At 37.9% G+C, this 22,995-nt stretch overlaps 2 protein-coding genes across 22 annotated transcripts in view; one reads left to right on the plus strand and one right to left on the minus strand.

The window, feature by feature from the left end:
- The first annotated feature begins 8 nt into the window (after window positions 1-8).
- Window positions 9-9,984, plus strand: Ufsp1 (UFM1 specific peptidase 1). Of its 3 annotated transcripts, XR_015536790.1 has the most exons (6): window positions 9-161; window positions 1,561-1,745; window positions 2,937-3,107; window positions 4,575-4,784; window positions 4,910-5,117; window positions 5,719-9,984. XR_015536790.1 is itself a non-coding variant. In XM_022065789.2 (5 exons), the coding sequence occupies exons 2-5, from the start codon at window positions 1,599-1,601 to the stop codon at window positions 5,048-5,050; spliced, it is 669 nt and encodes a 222-aa protein (XP_021921481.1). In that variant the 5' UTR covers window positions 9-161; window positions 1,561-1,598; the 3' UTR covers window positions 5,051-9,984. The 3 variants fall into 3 exon arrangements, 2 of the variants coding, with proteins under 2 accessions (XP_021921481.1, XP_021921482.1); XM_022065789.2 differs by having other exon boundaries at window positions 4,910-9,984; XM_022065790.2 differs by lacking the exon at window positions 9-161 and adding an exon at window positions 176-386 and having other exon boundaries at window positions 4,910-9,984.
- Mef2 (myocyte enhancer factor 2) overlaps window positions 6,759-22,995 on the minus strand; it is a 101,424-nt gene continuing 85,187 nt past the window's right edge. For 17 of the 19 annotated variants that reach the window (XM_087354914.1, XM_022065762.2, XM_022065763.2 and 14 more), the window contains 6 exons: window positions 19,749-19,907; window positions 16,746-16,890; window positions 15,216-15,427; window positions 14,176-14,363; window positions 11,876-12,081; window positions 6,759-9,790 (listed from right to left, as the gene is read on the minus strand). In XM_087354914.1, the coding sequence (XP_087211040.1) occupies window positions 9,672-9,790; window positions 11,876-12,081; window positions 14,176-14,363; window positions 15,216-15,427; window positions 16,746-16,890; window positions 19,749-19,907 (1,029 nt within the window). In that variant the 3' untranslated portion in view covers window positions 6,759-9,671. The remainder of the gene's footprint in view (window positions 9,791-11,875; window positions 12,082-14,175; window positions 14,364-15,215; window positions 15,428-16,745; window positions 16,891-19,748; window positions 19,908-22,995) is intronic. The other 2 variants (XM_087354915.1, XM_087354916.1) reach the window with 2 other exon arrangements.

Here is a 22,995-nt window from a genome sequence, read left to right on the forward strand (position 1 = left end):
CAGACTTTGCTTTTTCTAGTTCAAAATGTCGACAATGGCTCGCTACACACATAATGCAATTCCCGACGGCCTTCACATAGTGTTTGTTAAGTACTTTGTGAAACCGTTGTATCTGGAAATAGGCCGCTGTACACGTTTTATTATTGATACATAATAGAAAAGTAAGACAACGCATAAAACCGCCTCACGCTATTTGCGGAGAGAATCTCTTCTCATTTACAACAAATCTAAGTAACATTCATTTATCACTGTTAAACAGTTTCGCCTCCTTAGATGTTGCAATGGAAGACGGTCATTGATATGTTTTGTTGAAAACTGAGAAAACAACTTTTAGAATATTGTGATCACTAATTATTGTTTATGATTGAGGTTTCTGTATTATTACAGTAAGTTCTGGACTGATACATCAATATGCTTTGTGAGGGGCTTCTGGAAGAAACGACATATGTCAAAATAGAACTTTTGAGAAATAAAACAAAGGCATATATGCCCTCTGAACCTGCCAAAAAAAATTTATTTTGAATTAATTCATTTACATATGTTGCAAATTAGGAATATAGTTACAGTTATGCAGACAAAAATAAATGGACTTTAAAATTGTTTTATTAGTCATATGTGATGCGAAAGTAGATAAATTCATAGCACTGTTGAGCAGAATTTACCTCCACTGTACTCATCTTTACTGGTAGGAGCATAACAGTCTTGCTTAACATATCAGAATGTTGGCACAAAAATTTTTAAGATGTTATGTAAAGTCAAGGATGGCAAATGGATCTCACAACAAATTCTTTTATTTATTAGCAAATTCTGGTGCAATATGTTTCAGAAATACAAAGTCATCATTAGGGTCTGTAGATATTATACTACAATGAAAATATTCACCTTCTAAACCCATTTAGTGCCAGAAATACAAACACACTAATGAATGACCTTAAGCAAATACATGCTGATAAAAACCTCTACTTATGCTCCTTTAACATAAGCAGTGTGTACACTAATATCCCACTGCATGAAATACTTCAAATTATTCAGTATGCACTGCATCTAATGCTACAAAATCATGTCATTTGATGTATTATATGACCTTTTAATTAATGAATCATTAGGTAAAAGTTCAAGAATGTAGGAGTTAAAGTCTTACGTAGGACAAATGGAAACTGTCTTGTAAGTAACTCACATGTACGTTTCTTCTCCAACCTTGTTGCTCAAAATTTGGTCAAGACCAGAAAATTTAAAAGGAATTCAGTGCTAAACACTTTCTTCAGTATGTCATATGTAATAGACTGTTTTAATGTCATCAAATGCCATAGATTTTTAGTCTGAAAGCTTGAAATTGTGCATTATGTAAACAATTTTTTATTTTTTTTAAATGCTCCGTAACAGCTGTTGGACAGTGTTTCTGAGTTGATTAGACATTGGAGAATTCACTTTACCATTGCTGTGGAAGAGGAGCAATATATTTTCTGCTTAATATCATAAACATATTCTTCCTTCCTTTCTGTGCTCTTGGCTAGTAGCCTTGTTAAGTCTTTAATGATGTAATGATGATCACCTTTCCAGGTGCTTCTTATTAGAAAACGTATTTTGTTCCAATAAGAATGGCATCTGGTCCTGGGGATTATACTGAGCACCTGTTACAAAACGTTCATGAAGACATTGTGCCTCCCACTACAGATGGCACTACTACATTAATTCAAGGATCATATCAGTATTATCATTATGGCTGTGATGGTCTGAATGACAGGGTAAGGCCTCAGGTTAATGTAGAGACACACAATTAATTGAAGACAGTTTGAGAGAAAATTTACATACACAAGGCAAGAGTGGCATATTATGTTGCATTTTATAAAATCCTCTTAATTTCTTAAACAGGAAAAGTTTCATGTAGAATGTATGGATGTCTTTCCACTGAATAAGGGTACACCACAGCACTACTACTTTTTACCTTATCTGTTGTCTGTTTTTTTTAAAAATCTTGAATAACTTGAAACCTTAAAAGTCACTCTGTTTCGAAGGATGCACCTTCCTTCAGAGGGTGGATACATTTGCTCTGAAAAATCTTACTAAGGGGAGAGTCTTCTGTGAAACCTAAAGCTCGGCCTGCCCCATTGGTTCGACTGAAATGGAGTTGGAATGCTAGCAGTTTGAACCTTAATCTTGCCGCAACCTTGAATAAAGAGGTTCCAGCTCAAACCTGCCTCAACTTCACTGCTTATTTAGAGTGACATAGTGTACTTCCATGAAGGTTGGGTGACCCAGTATGTCACGCATCTAGGTGTTTAATGGCAGTTACACTGTGTATGTACACTCTGTGCAACAGTCCTTAAGTTCTTGGCATGTTGTTAAGTCCCAAACCAGAATACTGTAAGCATGTAGCAGGCATCATGATTCATCATTAATAATCTCCATGTATTTGTAAGTACGGGGCCCTTCTGTGATCTTAATTGACATTTGAAATATAAGTAGCCAACATTGCAGACTAATTTGAAGAAAACAAATTTTCTCAGTCGGGTGACGAAAAAATGGAACCAACCATCTGTAACAGGTTAAACTCAAAATAGTCCAGATCATTTACAACAGATCCATCACTATCTGTAAAGATGAAAGGGGAATTTTAAACATGATTTGTGGCTTTGGGTAGCTCGGGAACACCACTTCCTGTACTCACTATGTGAGCCCCTGAGGGGATTATTGTTACATAATATGCTAAATTTACAACTTCAGTCTCATATTAAAATATTTTCCAAATCAGTTTGTTTTCAGACATTCAAAATAAGAGGCCATATTTCACATTCATATCAAATATTTGTTTTCCATATTCTGATCTTCAGTGCTTTGGAAAGTGAGGAGGGCAACAATTTGTGAAGGAAATAATTAGAAGCTTTTGCAGGGTTCATTCTTCTCATATCTTGACTGAGAATGAGTATTTGACATAGGGCTGGGGTTGTGGCTACCGCACTCTGCAAACCATTTGTTCATGGATTGTAGATACTATGCGACACTCCTCTGCAGTGCCCAGCATCCTCGCCATTCAGCAGGTGTTAATTCATCTGGAGGACAAACCTTCAAATTTTGTGGGATCTCGTGATTGGATTGGCAGCTTTGAGGTTTGTATTTTAGAAATGAGTGATACAGAAGTGTAGAATTTGAGGTTTTCATGGCAGTGAGGCTGAAGATGGCTGTCTTCTGGGTTGTTGCGCCATGTAATGTGGTAGAAGTTTACTGGTGTTCCAGAGGTCCATGTTGCCTCCATCATCACCCTGATGAATGAGGCAGCAAGGAACTCTGAAACTAAGGACAATCATTGGATAAATTCATAAGTAATATATTATACTATATAAGATGATTTACATGCAGAATAAGTATTTGTATATAAAGCAATAAAAGTCTGAAAAATATATGGTAAGCCTAAATGTAGCAGAAGAAAATAAATGAATAGAGCTTTATAAGGAATTATGGATTCAGGTGGAAGAATATGAATTCTTTGGTAATATAGAACCAGAAACCCAACAAGGAATAGACTTCAAAAGTTATTAAAAGAAACAAAAAGCAGGAAAGTGATGGGACCCAATGGGACTAGCATGGAACTTATGAAAGTGAAATATTAACCCTGGAACAAATTTAAGCTGAGAAATAAGCTTAAATATACATTGTATGAAGACAATGTAGTAATAATACAGAAAAGGAAGGTGACCTGCAATGGTTAATACACCATTTATATCAGATATGTAAGAAATTAGTAATTTTAAAACATCTGAAGAGAAAACCAAAGTGATGGCATTTTGGTGCAAATATCTAATCAGGTTAAAAAGGACTCCAAAATCAACGTCTAGAACAAGTTTCATAGTTAAGTTGCTTAGGGTATGAAATAAGCAAGGAGTATGACAGGTATACAGATAAAATATTACGGAGATTCAAGGTGCAATGTGGTGCTATACATAGACCTTGAAAAACAAAACAAGGCTGACATTTCATGAGACAGTGGCTACACCAGTCTTAGTGTATGGGAATGAATGTTGGGTACGCACTAAGAAAGTCCTGAAGTTACGAATGGAAATCAAAGGCTGTATGAAACTAGACCATATATGAAATTAAATTATAAGAAATGAAATGCGTACCCTGGAAGAGATGTAATATGGCAATGTTGTAATAACTGGTCACAACATGTAAACACAATGCAAGACACAAGATTACCAAAAAGAGTACTACAGTACAGACCTTCAAAAGAGACTTAGGAAGACCAAAGAAAAGATGGTGAAATGTAATGTGAAGAAGGGACAGACAAATTACCCTTTCCATGGAGTGGAAAAGAATAATATTCTTAGAGACAGAAAGACATGGAAATTTGAACTGCATGGCATGCATTCCTTGAATTTAGTCCGGTTTTAATTTTATGGTAATTCAATTCTGGTATGTTAAGATCATTCCCAAATATTTGAATTGTGCCCATTTTCAAAAGTTTACTAGCTGCCTTTGTACTGTAATATTTTCCTGTAGTGTGGTTCTGGGGCATAATGAAAATCATCATAAATTGTATGAATGAATAATCTGCGAAAATCTTTATTTTCCCTCAGGTATGCTTGGTTCTGGATCATCTTTATGGTGTATTATCAAAAATAATTCATGTGACTAAAGGTTCAGATTTGCATCATCATATACCATCCTTAGTAGAACATTTCAATAAATATGGAAGCCCTCTTATGATGGGTGGTGATCAGGATTGTTCTGCAAAGGCCGTGGTGGGAGTACATTCTTCTGACAGTGACACTTACCTTCTAATTGTGGTAAGACTGTGCTATATTGCACTCATATTAATATATTTTGTGAAAGTCAGTGGTGTTTTTATGTAATGTGCATACTTAGCTGAAGTTGACAGCTTCTAAGCATAATCAATGCTCCTTATTCCTAGGATCCGCATTACATCGGCAAAGCAAGAAATTGCCACGAATTGCAAAAGATGGGCTGGGTCAAATGGCAACATACAAATGAGTTTGTACACGGCTCTTTTTATAATATTTGCCTTCCTCAACTTGTACACCGGAAGTGCTGATACCAGTGGAGCTGTAAACAATGTCCACATAAAGCTGATGAAAGTAAAGAATGGTCACAGGAATCAAGTAAGAAACATCGTTACTATCGTGAGAATTTTGTTTGTAATTTTAAATCAAACCAGCCTTAAATAAAGTGGAGAAAAAGAGAGTAGAATTAGGAGGCATAGTATATGCAAGCATAAATCTAAATATTTTTCATCTGCGTTTGGCACCAAGTGTCTTTTCAAAGTGTAGACAGTTTTGTTTGTATGCATGATTTTATATATCAATACACTACGCAATATGCAAGGTTTTAAGATGCAAAGGGCAATGTTAGAATATTTCTGTGACAAACCACCCTGGGGCTGTGACATTTAGATGGTTTTTAAATACCTGGCAGGGTGAACACTTCAGTCTTTCAGTACCCAGAGTTTGTTCTCTGTAACCAGTCATGGTTGTCAGACTGCCCATAGTTCCCTTTCTTCCCTTCCTTGGGGTTGGCTATACAGTGAAAGGGAAAGAATGAGAAGATCAGAGGCCAGCTTGAAGGGTCGCTATAGTCACATTACTCTCACGGAATATGTTGACCCACCCAAGTGATTATCTGTTGTGGCATGTTCAACCCCGTTGGAGGTCTAAATCAGTACTGTACATTAAGTTGTTGAGTGAGCATTTCCTTTCGAAACAGTGCTTGCTGTCCGCGTACCAGACCTCTGTGGAGAGCAGTAGCCAGACGTGTTAGAACAGGGTGGGAGACGGAGAGCATAAAATACTGTATTCATTTGGTAAAAATGGATAACTTTTCTGGACGTATCTTCAATATATTTTTTTTAAAAGAATTTATTTCTTATGTTTTTAGTTAGCAAAGCTGGGCTACTTTCATCAATATCCTTCCACTTCCCTAGCCAAGCAATATTAAGGCAAGTCAAACTGTTTTGACCCAAACCTCCCTTTTCAGGTTTCAGATTTATTTAAGCTAGGGTTAATAAAAAGGTAGCAGCTTTTCCAAAAAAATTCTGCTACCAAATTGTGACTCCTTCAGTTGTTAAATGCCACATGGTGTATCTAAATAATTCTCTTGACACCAAGTAAATCAAAACATTATCTCAAACACACTTGGTGCAAATATCTCATGTGTACAGGATTACCACTCATCCCTCTTTCCAGACATTTGGCTGGTGGGTCAGGTTATTTGCATTGGTAAAACTTGGGTTCATTCCTGTATGAACAGCAGGATAAACCGAACCACATTAAACGCAAAGTGTGCTGGAGCCAGGCATATGCAGTGTATCACTAGGTTCTCATTCTAAATGTAAGACTTTGGTGAACGACAAGCCTGAGACCTGTATTTGTATCTCTGAGCAGCATATGAAGTTGCTGAAGGAACATATATCCATACACAAGTTTAAACCACTCTGTAAAAACAGATAAAGGAAACAAGCAATTATAAATGGCATCAATGACTGAATTATAACTGCTGTTAGGGAAAAGCACTGCACATATTTTATCTCAGCAATACCATTACATGAATCAGTTATAGTCACGTGATTAAAATGCAGATTCTGTTTCATTGGCAACAAGAATTTCAATACGCTGCACTCCCCTTACTCAGCTGTGACTGTGTCAGTAAAAAGAATACCACAGGAATTCTATCTTTATATCAAAGTGAGAAATTATCTCACAGCTGGGAATCAAGATGCAAGGAAATAAATCAATACATTCCACATGTAAAATGACCTGGGAACAATATATTTGACATCCAAATCTTTATTTTTATCACGTACGGCAGACATCTGTCGAGTACATGAGAAACAACACACCACACCAACGTGGCTGCCATACATGGTCTCTAAGGAGGACGATGACCAGTAGGAGGATTTTTTTTGCTCCAATCCAAACAGAACAATGGCTTTTATGACTACAAGCAAGTACTGTGAAACAATTTAGACTACATTATATTAAATTTGTAACATAATATTGCACGTCAGCAAGTAAAAAACCAATAATAATTACAACAACCTTTAGAAAAACTCTGGAATTAAATGAAGAGCTAAGTACATGGTTCATCAACATGAGTATTTTTAATTAAAGAAAAAAGACATGTCTGCAAATCTACTGGTATAACAGATACTGCAGCTCCATCCATTGGAAGACAAAAGCAACGACACTTCTATACAAGCACAGTGGTTTTATTACAGACAGCAAAATAGAGCTCTTCTATTGTCACAATGGCTATACAAATTGTGCACCTCTGGACACGTTCTATATAAATACATTATCTCACTTTGGACTTGCCTAGTAAGACATTCTCACTAAGGTTTAGTACTTGTGCTTCATAGAAAATCTGTTAAAATTTTGATTGCTTTTCGCCGTGTAAAGTTAGTGAGTGGAATGAGGAAAGTGAAGGCACAGAGTGTCAGAGGAGGGCCAACAAGACCATTGGGGCTGCAACCTCATATTAAAATATAACATCTTCATATAATAATAGCAAATATTGTTAAAATACATGTGGTGTTTACAAAATTTCAGTAGATTATATCCAATTTTATAAAATACATTAACCAGAGGTGAACGATCCTACAACAAACAAACCTCCACTGGTAGAGCTCTGCCAGATCACATGACAAAACAAAACAACTTTCCAAATCATTTTCTAACATATTACCAACTTCTAAGAGATTTCCAGTTCAGAACCAACACACATTTTCTGAGCAGAAACGTTCTTCCAACATTTGCAGCCCCAAAGACAAGGAGTTGTGCAAAATTGACATATGAATGTAATCGGTTAGAACCCAGAGTGGACAAGCACATGTTTGAGGCACTCGGAGTAAGGCATCCTAAGTGGAGATATGAAGGACATTATCTGCACCTACTGGCACAATGTGAGAGGTGCATCAGTAGTTAAAATACAGTGAAGTAGTTGCTCTACCATAAAATCTCTTCAGAGGAGTAATAGTGAACACTGCGGTAGGTTAACTAGGTGTCAGAAACCTGACTGTTTCTCCCAATTCATCATGGTCACAATATAAACAATTTGTATATATGAATACAGAGTTAGTATCGTAGAATGTGATCCATGGTATGGTTATACTATCATAAATGAGTACACACATACAATTTTAATTTCAGAAATATAACTCTCTCCTTTAGACAGAATATCATTAGTGACGAGACCTCCGAACACTGGCACAAGTAATTAAACTAATGTAATTGATAAATTGAAAGAAAGTACAACACAAAACAAATATGCACAAGTTGGCTTTCTGTATTGTATGACTGTAACATCAACAGTGTACAGAATGGTAACGTTGCCTCCTTGTGATTTTGTATGTCTGTTTAGACGTTTACGTGCTTTAGCTAACTGCTGCTATACCAGTGGTGGTCTCTTAAGTTAAAACCATTCCTATGGCTTGTCATGATATAACAATAGCAACAAATATCATGCCCAAGAAGGCCAAATTACTTCTGGAAGAACCAACCAGGATTCATTTCAATAAAGATATATATGTATAAGAATAGTGCATTCCATCCAATGGATGCCAACAACTTTGGTGACTATATATTAGTCTCGTGCAACGTGTGATGTGTTTTAGCAAAGAGGAAGTGCCTACCAATACTGCAAGTCTCCACCTGCCTACAATCATTAAGCACCAAATTTAGCATGACAACACAAAATGTAAAATACATACATACATCTAAAAACAATATTGCAAGTTACTGAAACTAACTGTCTCTCAGAAAAAATATATAATCATACTGTACATAATAATGTGACATCCGCTTTTATGCATCTAGTTTAAAAAATCATGGCTTTATGAATTACCAGTTCTGTTATGACATGTAAGAGAACCTGATTTTATATAGCAACATACATGCTTTACATGCCAAGTACTCATCTGGCTGTGGAAACAAGAAACAAAGCATGGCTATGGGGGAATGTTCACATACTCGCATAGTAAAATAGATGCTCATCTGGGGGCTACATAGTAGTCACGCAGCACTGCACACAACAAAAATCAAGTACAAAAACATTTCTTTACACAGTTCTAAGTCAATGATATATATATATATATATATATATTTTTGCATCTGATAAACTATCTACAAACAATTTGGACTTCATCACAAGGACTGCTTCACTGTCTTCTCCATAGAAATGAGGCAGCTGTGAGGGGTACGTTTCCACCGAGCACATGCACTCACAAAAGACTTTACGGGCAACGGACAGCAATCATTTTCCGAAACGAAATTAAAACGCGCTGAGGGTCAACCATCATGGAACATGGCATGTCTGAATAGCTACATATGTCTACAAATGATGATTTTACTCTCTGATTCCTTTTAAAGAATGACTTTAATTTCCTGTGCAAAAGCTACATGGTGGATGTGTTTATTACTACTATCACTTTACATGACTGCACTGAACTGGTTTCTTCTTGAGCAAAACCCAAAACGATGCCAGCCAACCATTACTGTTATAGGCACTATCACTGTTATCAGCAATCACGCTTGTCTGCCTAACAACTGTGGTGGCATACTGGATGGCACATATTCTTGTCACATAACTGCAGCATTTACTCATGGCTCACATGTGGAGATCCAAGATCAAGATGAAGTACTCCCATGTGATGGGCTGCTTCACTATGTGGCCCAGCCCTCATTGATCCGGGCCCGTTTCTGCATCGGCCCACTGTCATAGTCACTACTGTTGCTGTGCCGCGGATCGCCTGGCGATGACAAGTTCGTTGGGGTTACAGTTCCTGTCCAGCAGATAGACAAACTCACATCACCATTTTAACGTGCTGACTCAGCAGCTACAGGGGACAATTAGAGTCAGCACAGAAAGATGGTACAGAAACAATGGTAACAAAATACTAGATTAAATACATATAATAAAAAATTATAATAATTGTTACATAATTACAACGAATAAATTCCAACAGTTTCAAGTGAAGCACAGAATTTATATCCATTATTAACATCAACACAAAAAAGTATGCTAAGTGGCACCTCCTATTCCTTAAGGTAAAGAAATTTAGGTCTTGTAAGGAACTGTTGTAACTATAAGGACAAAAAAGTTTGTAACACAGGACCAAAAATGCACACTGAACGAGCTGGAGCCTGTTGTCGTCATAAGACGTTGGTGTACTCCAACCAACAGAAGCATATTCAACTTTAGATCTCGCTAATTTGAAATGTGAAAAGACTGTCGAAAGATGAAATGGAGAAAGTTACAGCACAAAGAATAAGACCCCAACAACATGACAGCCTGCCCATAGTCCACATGAGGGTGAAAATGAAGTTTAGTATCAAGAATAGTTCCCTGAACTTTAATAGTATTTCTACAGTTTATATGAGATCCAAAGACTTTATACTCAAAAGGGATTATGTTACTCTCCCTAATAAAGGAAGTAACTCTACTTTCACTGACATTAATCTTCACGTAGTTCTGTGTGCACCAGTCACATACGGAGTCAGTGTGTATTTTAAGTAAAAAACAATAATGAGGAGTCTTAACAGCCCGAACAAATTTTATCTACTGGGTCTAAAGTTGAGACATCTGCACCAGAGGAAGGACAACATGTAGCAGAATAAATTTGGTCTGGATCAAATCATGCTAAATATGGGGTAATTAAACAGCAACTATATCAAACACTGGTGTTATTGATAAGAAGAAGGTCATTCTCTACAAATGGAATATGAAAAGAGGCATCTAAATTTAATTTTGTTTTAAACTTGGTGCAGGTAAGCAAGATAAACTTGAGTTGCTCATTTAAGGACTTTTCAATGTCTGCAGAAGTCAGGAGAGAAATGCAAGACAAAACGTGATTTAGTTCTCACTGTTTTCGTTATAACACAGACAGACGAAGAACTTTTCACAGCAGACTAAGGCAACGGAGTGGAAGAAACGGAATGCCTAGGTCCCAAAGCTGGATCAGAATGCATTACATTTATGGTGGTAATAATAATACAAACAACAATGATGCAGAACCTGGATCTCAACTGTGATACATTTAGATTAATTAACTTTAAATTTTTCATACAAGAATACATATACATAAGTAAAGCAGGGTGTACTGTACTTACAGAGGATCGTGACTCAGCACTGAGTGCTGAATCTGTGTACCAAAGCAGGAAAGAGAAACCACTTAGACATACTTCCCCAGTCATAAGAGTAAACGTCAGGTGCCCTTGTCCACCGGTAAAAGATAGAAGAGCTTGTATGCCACTCTTGCTGGACAGTAAATCAGAAATGCAGTCTTTGATCACTAAGCTTTTAGACGTGTCAAAGAATATCATGGAGTACATTCTAAACATTTTCTGTTAAAACTGCTTTGGCTTCTAATATGAGTTACAGTATACATTTGCATACCATTAATAAGACTGGGAGTATGCAGTGCAGATAAATATGTATGTGATTTTCCAAATGTGCAGTTTGCATGTCTCTGAGGTCTGCATTCATTTATTCTGAACACAAATCTGATCACACTACAAACGGTCAGAAATTATCTCTTATCACAATCAAAATGTCAAGCAAGTTTGAAACATAATGTGTATTCTGTACCAAGAATAGCTTTCTGTACAGCGAGTTATTTTTTTTATAAAAACAGAGAAGTTCTGTCTGAACTTCAGGTCAAGTTAAGCATATCGGACCAATATGAAGCTAAATCATTTTTATCTGACAACTTCTAAAGTAAACCCATGACACCAAATTCATCCAGTGGCCTGGAGATAAAATACACAAATGATGGATGGATGTGACTTCCCTTTACGTGTTCAATTTCTGTACATTGTGCAAACAATGCAAAGAAGTGCATATCACGCGCAGACTACTATTTCCTGACCTGGAGTGGGCGTGAGGTGACCAGTGGAGTTGGGCCGTGGCAAGGCGTGGCTGTGGCCCTGCAGGTGGCTGAGAGTATGGCCCAATGTGTGTGAGTGGCTGCCCCCATCACGAGGTGGTGAAATCGGTTCACTCTTGATTTTCACAGGCAGTGGAGATGTGGAAGGAGGTGGCGTACTGCTGGACACAGCTAAGTGAGGCAGACCACTGTAAAAAGTTCATATCCTGAAATGAACTGAGCACACAGCCTGGGCCAATGCAAAAGTAATCTTCAGTCATTCTCAGTGTCCAGCACCATTCGGCAGTCGTCAATGCCGACGAGGGTCCTTCCTGACAAGCTCAAACTCACTTAGCTACTTACAGCTATTTTAAGCCAGATGAATCTAATACACAACCTCACATGCTGTAACATATAAATCCATGTCAGTATCCTAGTTCTTAACTCTTTTTTCCTTTGATCTGTAGTTGAAAGCAGTTTAAACTCACCCATGGACTTTTATTCTCTTAATAAATGTTCCCACAATAAAGATAAAGATTTTAATGTAAATTTTTCCACTTGCAAATTAATGCCACTACTCAGTGCACTCACTTCTTACTGAAAGTAATTACAGTTTCACCATGAATTTTTCAATCATAATTATTTTGTTTCTCACACACAGACACAAAAACATGTTTATGATGAAGTCCATAAGTAAATTTTTAACCATGTGTTACAGTGCAGGTGCACTGCAGCACAGCGGTGCATGAAATGTAACCAGATTGAAAGTTTAAATAACAGCTTCAATACTCGCATAACGGCACATAAATATCTATGACGTTTTGGAACTTGCAAGACGGAACAGTGGTCATATTGAGCATGTAATCCATAAAAGATAACCTCCATGAATTGTTATTTGTGTTAATAGATATATATGTAACATTGTGTGAATATTAAAGCTTTATTTAATCTCTCAATCAGGTATAATTTCATGTGCCATTCCGTATATCATTACTGGTACCAACTCTACTACAAACGGAGCTATTCGGAAATTCTTCCGAACCCCGTGAATGCGTGGCACATTTCAAAACACTTAACTGGAAGTAAAAATAGCTTTACACACAACACAGACACTAGACTTGTTCTACTTTCTCTCAATGAAGTGGGGCTCACCATTTAGCCTTTCATTGGACAGACCGCCGCATGATCTGCCTAGCTTAGTTTTGTGGATTCTACCACCAGTAAACATTACTTCATGCACTAGAAATTCCACAAGACTACGTCTGAACTTCTTAGGAGTTAACAGGCCTCTTACTATATTGTTCCTGAGCCAAGACATACAGCAAGTATGAATTCCTGGTCATCTGGGTTAATGAAGACGCAAGACATCACAAATTACTTTACATTTTAAACACCCGATGTTTGTCTGCAGAAAGAGTTTGTAATGTTTGCTTGTTTCTATTAAATATTTAGACTCCTCCTCACAGCAATACAAATTTTCTGGCTTCTGTGATGTCACTGTATTCAATCTCTGTCTGACCCATGCAGTCTAGTGAAGCATCGATGTGCTTCAACACTGTGCTATGACTGACGTGTGCACTTTCTCTTTCTTCTTCAGTCTCATCCCCCTACCCTCCACTACTTCTCCCTTTTGTTTTGCAACGTCACTGACAACGTCCACGTCATGTGGTGGAAGCCTGGTTCACTTGCATCACTTTGCAGCCATTCTTCAAAGTTTATTTCATCGACATTTTCAAATCTTTTCATAGCACGCATGAAGTCCAGAATTTTGGACTTGCTGATTTCTTTCTTACAAAAATCTTGAAAATCATTGTCTTCTACATCTAGAAGAAGTTTGCTCCAATATCAAACCGACATTCCAACATGGATTCATGGCAGACCGTGCCCAAGGCACGCAGCATTCAGCATCCAACACGGTATTTTTTCCACGATGCTATCATGGAAACAAGCCGCGTCAGGTCACCATTCAGCCACCTGACGCGGCTTGTTGCCCGAGAGTCTTTCATCGACTTCAGAGTACCTTGGTTGAGAACTTGATACAGCACTACTTACCACTATCCCTCCTAACATTTGATTAAATCATCAGTCTGACTGATTTGCTGCAGTATCAGGTGCATGATTCCACAAGCCATCCAGTCACATACTTACATTTAGTTTATAATCTTTAAAAAAGGTAGGACAGTATTAAGATTAAATATAAAACCAGCTGAGACAAATGACAAGACAGTCATTTAAAGAAACATCTGTTCAAACTGTGACTGGTCACCATGATCAAAGTGTAATATAATAAACGGTATCCCTACCTAGTATGAGCTAATGATGTGGGCAACTGATGACTCCAGCTCAGTGTTCCAAGTCCCATGTCGGGTCCCATGCTAAAGTCTTGCCCACCAAAAGCAGATAAAGACCCTGGGTAGCCTCCCAAACCAGGTATGGACGGAGTTTGCAGTGCAACCACAGGAGTGTTTAATGTTGATGTGCTTCGACTCGGCTGTACAAATATCATATGGCATCAGCAAAATTTATGACAAAAATTTACTAGTCAAGGGTAATATAAGAACTGGAAAATAAATTAAATAAAGATGGCTGTCTTCTGGGTCGCTGCGCCGTGTCGTCTGGTAGAAGTTTATCGACGTTTCAGAGGTCCTTGCTGCCTCCATCATACTCTTCTTAAAAGCTCTGGTTGAAGACGTGCTTTTTTTAATATCTTACTTTTCAGTACTAGTTTACTATAAATGTATGTTCAAAACAAATGGCCATACACGAGGGAAAATTATCATCATCAACTACTACAAGGACCGGGCCTATTGACCCATTCCAAGACAGTTGCTCAAGGCAACTTGTCCTTATTAGTCTTGTAAAGTGCACTTTTGTGTAGTAAGTGACCAACCCACTGCCTCTACACAATTTCCCTTTGAAGGAAGTTTTGCTACGGATTTTTATCGCCCTTTAAAATCCATCGACCTGGGCCGGGAATTATAAGTTTCCTTTTTATTGCATCCTTTTGAAATAAACTACTGACATATCTCGTGTTGCTTGCTCAAAACATGCTATAAAATGGAATTTGAAACACTTTTCATATGACTCTGATTGACTTTCTTGATTTATACTATATCCCAAAACATCAACAAATAAAGACACAACTACTGATATACTGATACAAAAGAACACTAAAGTTACTGGAAACACAAAGCTCAAATATGACAAGCAGCACATTTTCAATGCAAAAGTTTTGCAGAAACAGTTTTGTGGTTAACTTTACTTGGATGTATATATGATACATACACTTAATTTACAATTTCTCTCTGTGAAATGCATTTCAGTCTTGGCGAACTGAACTTACTTCGTCAGCAGTGAGGCTGTGGCCCTGAGGCGCAGGAATCACCACTCGGAGATTGGCTCGCCCGGCAGCTGGTGAGTGTTGCTTGGCGTGTTGCAGGTTCTTGCTGGAAAGCACCGGACTGGGTCCAGGCCCGGGGGACGACGAGCCTCCAAGCGGCGATGACGAATTAGGGTAGCCATTACTCAACTCCAACATTCCGCCAGACGGATACACTACATATAGAACAAACACACATCAACAATGTCTGCATTCCTCAATGGAACCTAAAAACTGAAAAGAAACATTTAATTGAAAAACAAAATGTTGAAAGGTAATTGCAATAAAGATAAAGTACTGTACACAAAAACAAAGAGCACACTTCTCTATTATGTTTGCTTCTACAAGAGTACCCCGTAATTTGATAGGTCCTTCTGAATGAAAGAAGTATAAAGATAAAATTTAAACTTCATACATGTAATACCTTAATATAAGTTTGAACATGAATTCTGAAAGATATTATGCCAACAAATCAAAGTTCGTATGGCAACATCTCACATTACCTCACTTGACTTTGCCTGTTATAACAGGTAACCAGTGTGAATCACAAACTCTTATAAATGTTGTTATATTGGACACTAACAAATGTTCAGCAGAGTCCTACACTAAATGCACGTTACAACTGAAATTGGTTGGTTTGTGGCTTCATAGTCAACTGTAACATTTGCCCTATGTACCAACCATACACGATAGTGGCACGAGACAGCCGCCATTACATCATCTGTGGCAACCACAAGGTAAGAAAGTATCTTTCAAACTGCAGTTTAATTAATTAATTTATTTATTGTTGATTTAATGAGGCTTTCAGTATCTCAGATTATACAGCAGCAAATGAGAGGATGATAGTGAATAATGAATTGGAAAGGATGTGGAAAAAAGCAGTTGTGTCCAAACATTTGCCTGGAAGGACTGAGGAAACTACAAAAAACATCAGTCAGGACAGCCAGTCTCCAGGCTGAGATTTAAACCTGGGACCTCCCGAATTCAAAGCAGGGGTGCTAACCACTCGACTACGATGTCTGGACACCCCAGTTTCAAATGTCAATAATCAGAATAGATCAAAATGCATTTTAAAAGTATGGTACTGTGATGGTGATGTACTACCACTTGGACCCAATGCAAGCTTTGATTCTGTCTTGGGCGGAATATAACACTGGCATAATAGGACTGTCAAATAAGGAAACATAAAAGCGAAGTCATTAATGTGGGAGTTTATTGCATTTGGAACTGGTTAAAGGTAAAATGCAAACTTCAATGGGTGGTGATAACTACAGCAGTAGTCTAATAATGACGGCGGCGGTGGTGGTAATAGTCATAATAGCAGCAGCAGCAGAAAAGACAGCTCTTCTAGCATGAACTTTATTCTTAACATAACACTAAATCCTTATAAAGAAAGGTTAGCCCTCCATACTTCAACATAAAAAACACAGTCATCACACTCACAGTACTGAAGTCAGTGTGCCTGCACATATTGGATTCAAAGCCATTACAAACCTGTGTCCGTCTCTGAAGAGGAAGGCCGCGGACTGACGCTAGTATGAGGCATCTGGGGACTGGTCTGCAGCATGGATGAGTCCCCATAGCTGCTGTTAACTGGCACTGTCACTGGAAGGGAGTAGTTTCCTTGATTCATACCGACCTGCAACAATCATGCTTCATTGGTAAGAACTTAGAGCCACAATTCTTACAAAATAGTTCTTGTAATTAAAAGTTATGACGCCACGCTATGATCAAGAGCGATGCTTTTCGTCATTTCCGCATGGCAGCAGACCAAAAAATAAATATATCCCAGCACACCACAGAACATTATGTTGAAGTTATTTGCCAATGCATATGTACAGCACACATATGTCAGTGGTCATACAGTTATTAATACTTAATTTTACTTTTCATTTATATAGATTTTTGCAATATGCATTACAGCTCACAAGAACGTTTAACAACAAATTAATGTCTTAAGAATGAGCAATAAATTATAAGAGAGAGAGAACAGACTCAAAATTACTATCCTAAAAATGTCTAGCAGATAAGAATATAAATAAATATGAAAATGTATGTCAACTCTAACCAACAATAAAACAGCAGCACAAGCCAATGAGATGACAAAACAGTCCAATGTTATTTATGCAGCAATATATTAAATTCACACTGACTGAAACTTATCCAGTAGCTGCAGAACATATTCCAATGCAGGTCTCCTTGGGCCTTCGTGGTTAAGAACTGTTACGTTGAACTCTCACAGAATTGACACACCCAAGACAGATACAGTGACTAATAGGACTGTTGTGGTAGGCATTCAGCAAGCAAAGAAAATAAAAGCATACTTTAAGATATGGAATTAACAACTCATGAAAATGTAATGGCAGTATGAAAGGATAACTTGAGAGCTTTATCCCTTGCATCCTGTCACAACAAGAACCTCAACGGGCAAGCATCGTAAAATGTTAGTGTCAACACGGTGATGACAGCACTGTAAAGAGACTTACAGAAATTCACTCTCCTACAAAAATTTCTTCCACAGAAAGAAATCCAAGGCAACAAGACTGTACTTCACTTAAGATACCCATTGAGCTTATAAACTTGTTGCATTCTTTTAACTAACTCCCTGGTAGCAGAACCAGCAGGTCCAACACCGACAATACTAAAGCCCGCCACCGGACACGATTCTGAGCCAACTCCATCCAACTAGCGAGTGGGCCTGCAGTGTCCTTTGTCAATGGCTCAATTATTGTTGTTCAAGTCCTTCTAGGAAGCCTGAAGTAACATAAAAGCAGTTGACCTCAATCTCTAGCCCTCACTTTACCACATGAGTTCAGGAATTACAGCTTAGGGATATCCCACTTACCAAGTTATAAGAAAACTATATTTTAGATAAATTTAAATTTAGTGATAAATTTATACCAAAATTACAAAAACACAATTACACAGATTACCAGAATCCAATAAATTTATATCAAACACATCATAAAAAATTAGTGATTGCATAACAAGCATTAGAAAAATGTAACACAACCATGGCTGATCGTAAATATAAAGAAATTCCAAGCACAGTTACCAAATGATCAGCTTACATAGAAATGCAATGGAACATAAAAAGCAAAATCCATGAATCCCCCCCATCCACAGGCTACATCAGAAAGCTTATAACTGCTTTACAAAACAGTATGAATACGTCCTCTAGAAGACTTGAACCCAGAACTCACCATGAAGGGGCCATACTGCCAACGCTAACCTAGTCTTACATGCGAGCATGCAATTACTAGAGAAAAATCCATAAATCTAACCATCCAAACTCTCTCCATATACTGTCACATTTCAAGTAATAAGAATTATGCAGAGTTACAACATTTTTCAAAAAGTACTTGCACATAATAGGTATATACCTATCCATCCATCAATGATCACTGGTCTCAATATTATTCAAACAATGCCTCTCAACAGTATAACACCCCACTTTCTTAGTACATTTCCTGCAACTAGGCTACACACAAAACACAGTGCACTGACCACCAGGTGGTCTCACAGTTCAACTATGATATACCCCAGGCAACACAACTGCCTGCCCCTAGCATCACCAAATGCCAGCAACCTGCCAGCCAGCTACCACAAGATGCCGTGTGTCTCAACCCCAGGCACCCAATGTCCTACACTACGCTCGTAACTGTAAAACAACGCACGCAACGAGGCTTCAACCTGCCTGTCTCTACTTCACACCACAGACCATCTCCCAACCCCAACAACATAACCATAATCTATTCACATATGCACACATATTAAACAATCCCCAACAAAGTTTGAACCCCCCCCCCCCCCCCCACTTATCTAAAGGTCGCACTGTTTTAGTTAAAAGTTCCTTAATGTGAAGATCCTGTAGCATTCCTGTTTCGTTGTGTCTTACAGGTCCACTGCAATGTATTTTCCCAGTTTGTGAATTTTCACATAAATTAGGAGAGAGTGTGATCTGTTAGTGCCACGTGAGAAGCATCTCGATTAAAGTTTCTCATCCTGGGAATGAGTACCGGCGCTAACTGTGGCACGTGTGAAGTTCAGTCTTTGATTGATTGTTAAGTGGGAGTGACAGTAACCTGCATGCACGCGTTGACCGACCAGTGTCAGGAAAATGGAAGACAACGTTTATATCCAGATGATCAGGACAGTGCTTTGAGAAGCATCAGACATTAATCCAAGAAACAGTCAACTGTAAGCAAGTAAAGTTTGTCCCGCTACGTGCCGTAAAGGCGCTTGGGGTGAGCGGAGGCATAGCTCCTCTCTTTCTTGACCTCGGCACTAGATAGGGGTGAGTGGTCGGCATCACTCCCCGGGAAAGGACCCGGTACCCATTGTAAACAGTCAACTGTAATAATGTTAAATATAAAATAAATAAATCAATTTTTTCAACAAAGAAGCCGCTGTCAATCACCGATTATGCTACACTTTGTAATACTTATGACTAGTCAAAGTGGTTAACATCTATGGATCAGTAATGTACAAACATACTCTGCTTCCATTAAGCTGATTTCTCTGCATCATCATCTGAAATTCCTCATCTATCTTGCTGTACTTTGCTTCTGTACGTGGTGTGAGCTGGTATTCCGTATCAGGCTCTGGGCTATCCGGACTACACGTGCCATTTTTATGCTCCTTCTTATTCAAAGCCTGCAATGATGAATCACCACTTTACAACAGCATACCTTATGGGACCCTTGGTTTTGCCACACCCATCAAACACCAGATTAGTGTTGCAAGAGTCATTTTCTTGCTCTGGGAGAAATTGACGAGAACACATCTTTTGCTTAACTCATTGGCTTAGTAATTTCTATTGCTAAACCACCTTAGGAATAGGAATGAAAAAATAAATGAGAACATATTTCAATGAATATATCTACAAGTTCAAAAGAGACAAATCTGAAATTTTCAGAACTACTGAACACTCTTCTCCAATATCTATATGCAAATTTATATTTTCATAATGTTGTTAAATCACTGCCAATTCAAATCTTTTGTTTTCAACCAAGTAGTTCAGCCATATTTCATTAGATGGCAGCAAATATAAAAGAACAGAAAGTAAGAGCTGGACGCAAATAAGGTGCAATCGTCATGGTTCATTTAATTAAATTTGCTTGTAGCTCTTTATTTGGCATCTCAATTGTTTATATTAATCAAGCAACACAGTTCAATAAAACAATATTATTGTTTGTTAAAGCAGCTTCAGCTTCCAATACATTCATATACATAATTTGCTACCAGCTAACAAACAGGATTACTTGGTCAGAAATGAGTCTGATAAATTGCAGTGGTTAATTGGCTAGAAACAGGTGACCAGGAAATCATGGCTGTTGAGCCAATGGATTAAAATCCGAGAAGCGTATTCTTTCTATACAGTGTCATGGACATATTTCGTTCACATTAATTATATTCATAGGTTTCCTTTCCTATTCCCTTTTGAGCATTCGTCATGCTTTAGCACAAGAAAAGAACACCTTACGTGCATATCCCGTCCATCCGTGTCACATCTTTCTTCTGTGATGATGTCATGACTCAACCCCAAAATGCAAAAATCATTCACCAGGTGGTTTAGCAGTTGGTGGCAACGGCCCACATCAAATCCTATTCTTTTTTAATGCAAAGCTAAACCAAAAACACACATTTAACTCTGAACCAAACCCAAATCAGTTTATTCTGTACCTGAAATACAAACGTCTACACTGTGATCGTTTCTGAACTGGAAACAGACACAACACTACCAGCACTGGAATTTATGTCAGAATCTTTTCTTCCAAACTCGATTATAATTTTTATTTTATTTTTTACTTTTATGTATGATTTGATGCCCAGCAATCAATGTTTTTCACATGCTTTCACATTTACATTTTTGATAACTTCTAGCGATGTTCCAAACAAATTCTGTTGCTTTTAGATCACAGTGGTTTCACAAGCATCTTCTAGAAAGATGGCATCTGTGACATATTTTGGTGGAGGATGCTGGATCCAAACAACAAGCTCAGTCTTTTACATTTTCCGCTGTGATTTATATTACTTCTCATAAGCCACTCCTGAATTTCCATGTTTTTTAATGCTAAGTCAGAGATTTTTCATTCATGTGAACAGAATGACATAACAATATTACAGAGGTTGGTGGAAGATTGGGAACTAGCATTTCCCTAACCCACTTTAAAACATTTTTCAAGTTAATTTTGTCATGGTCGTCCCTTCTGTTGTGTCTGATTCAGAAATCATGGAATGTCCCTGGAACAATCCCCTCTCTGAACCAGCACATACAATTAATTGCCACGGACCAGCCCTGTCATTATGACAGTCTTTGCCTCGCTGTCTTGCCAGCACTTATTAACTGTATTGAACAAGTAAATCCACATTTCGTCCAAATACTCAAGTTTCACGTTGAATCCGGTTCATCACCATTCTTCTCAAATGCTTTCCCATCTGTGCCATAATATGATTTCCCTCCATTAAGAAGAGTCACTGATGTTTACACTTCCTCATATTCACACGTTCTAAATTTAAAACCAGTCTTATTCAAGACCTCTTAAAAACTCATTGCCTTTACAAAATTTAATTTCTTCTTTCAAGATCAAAAACATATTTTTATCTTAGAACTTCCTGCTGCACAGCATAAAAATTATGAATTTGTCTGATTACACAAAATTGAAGCCAACGAGCGATCCTTCCAGAGATGGGCTCATGTATTTTACCAGGTGACTTTTAATTTATTACTGCTGATGCTTGCCATGTTGGCTTCTTTCTCGTTTCTCACACAGATGCTTCTGATTTTCCCATTGCTGCGGCAGCAGCATGTTTTGCTGCATTGTGGACTGAAAACATCAAATATCCACTCGATTTCTCTTGATTGAAAAAATCTTTAACTTTGTTTATATCACAGCCTTCACTGGGAACAGCAGGTTTGAAATGTAGTTTTTGCATTTTAAAACATTGCCAGGATAGGATAAAGATTCAGTGCACTTGAAGAAAGACATTGCATGCACTGTACAAGCAGAAACAACACAGAAGACAAAGCACTGATCACTTTCTGCCCACCACATGAATCTGTTCCTTCCCCCACCACGATACATCAAATTAGCTCACGTCCCTTCCACATTTAAAGTCAATGAAGGCAAGTAGCATCGTAGACAATTTTATAACACGGCATCAACACCTGCCATAACATTATTTTATAACTCTGAACTTGAAGAAAACTTCCATACAACAAAAACCAAAGCGTCAGTTAAAAGACACTGTCGCATAATTAACCCTTACCAAACGAATTTCATTTTTTCCTGTAAGTGAAATATTTTTCTTTGTAAAAATTAATATTATTATGAAACATATATAAAACTGTAAGCGATGACTGACGAGTTTCACAATACAGATGGTCCGCTGCCAGCAAAAGAAATGTGTTACAACATGATGCAAAATAAGGCTACAAGGTTTTCGTGATGGCGAGTCTAAAGACGGCTGTCTTCTAGGTTGAAATGCTGTGTTGTCTGGTAGAAGTTCACCATTGTTTCAGAGGGCCCTGCTTCCTCCATCAACAGGGCAATGACTCATCACCCTGATGCTGGAGGCAACTACCAGACTGCGCGGTGCTACAACCCAGAAGATGGCCAGCATTGATAAAAAAAATGTAACTTCAATCTTGAATGCAAAAAGGACACAAGTATCACTTCTCCCATAACTAACAAACTGCATGGAGGACAGTCATCCTTGAGAAGAAACTTCTCACTTTTTA

Source organism: Zootermopsis nevadensis, unplaced genomic scaffold (genome assembly GCF_977971745.1).
Source record: "Zootermopsis nevadensis isolate Lab colony 2312 unplaced genomic scaffold, Znev_1.0 Znev_ptg000024l, whole genome shotgun sequence".
Taxonomy (NCBI): domain Eukaryota; kingdom Metazoa; phylum Arthropoda; class Insecta; order Blattodea; family Termopsidae; genus Zootermopsis; species Zootermopsis nevadensis.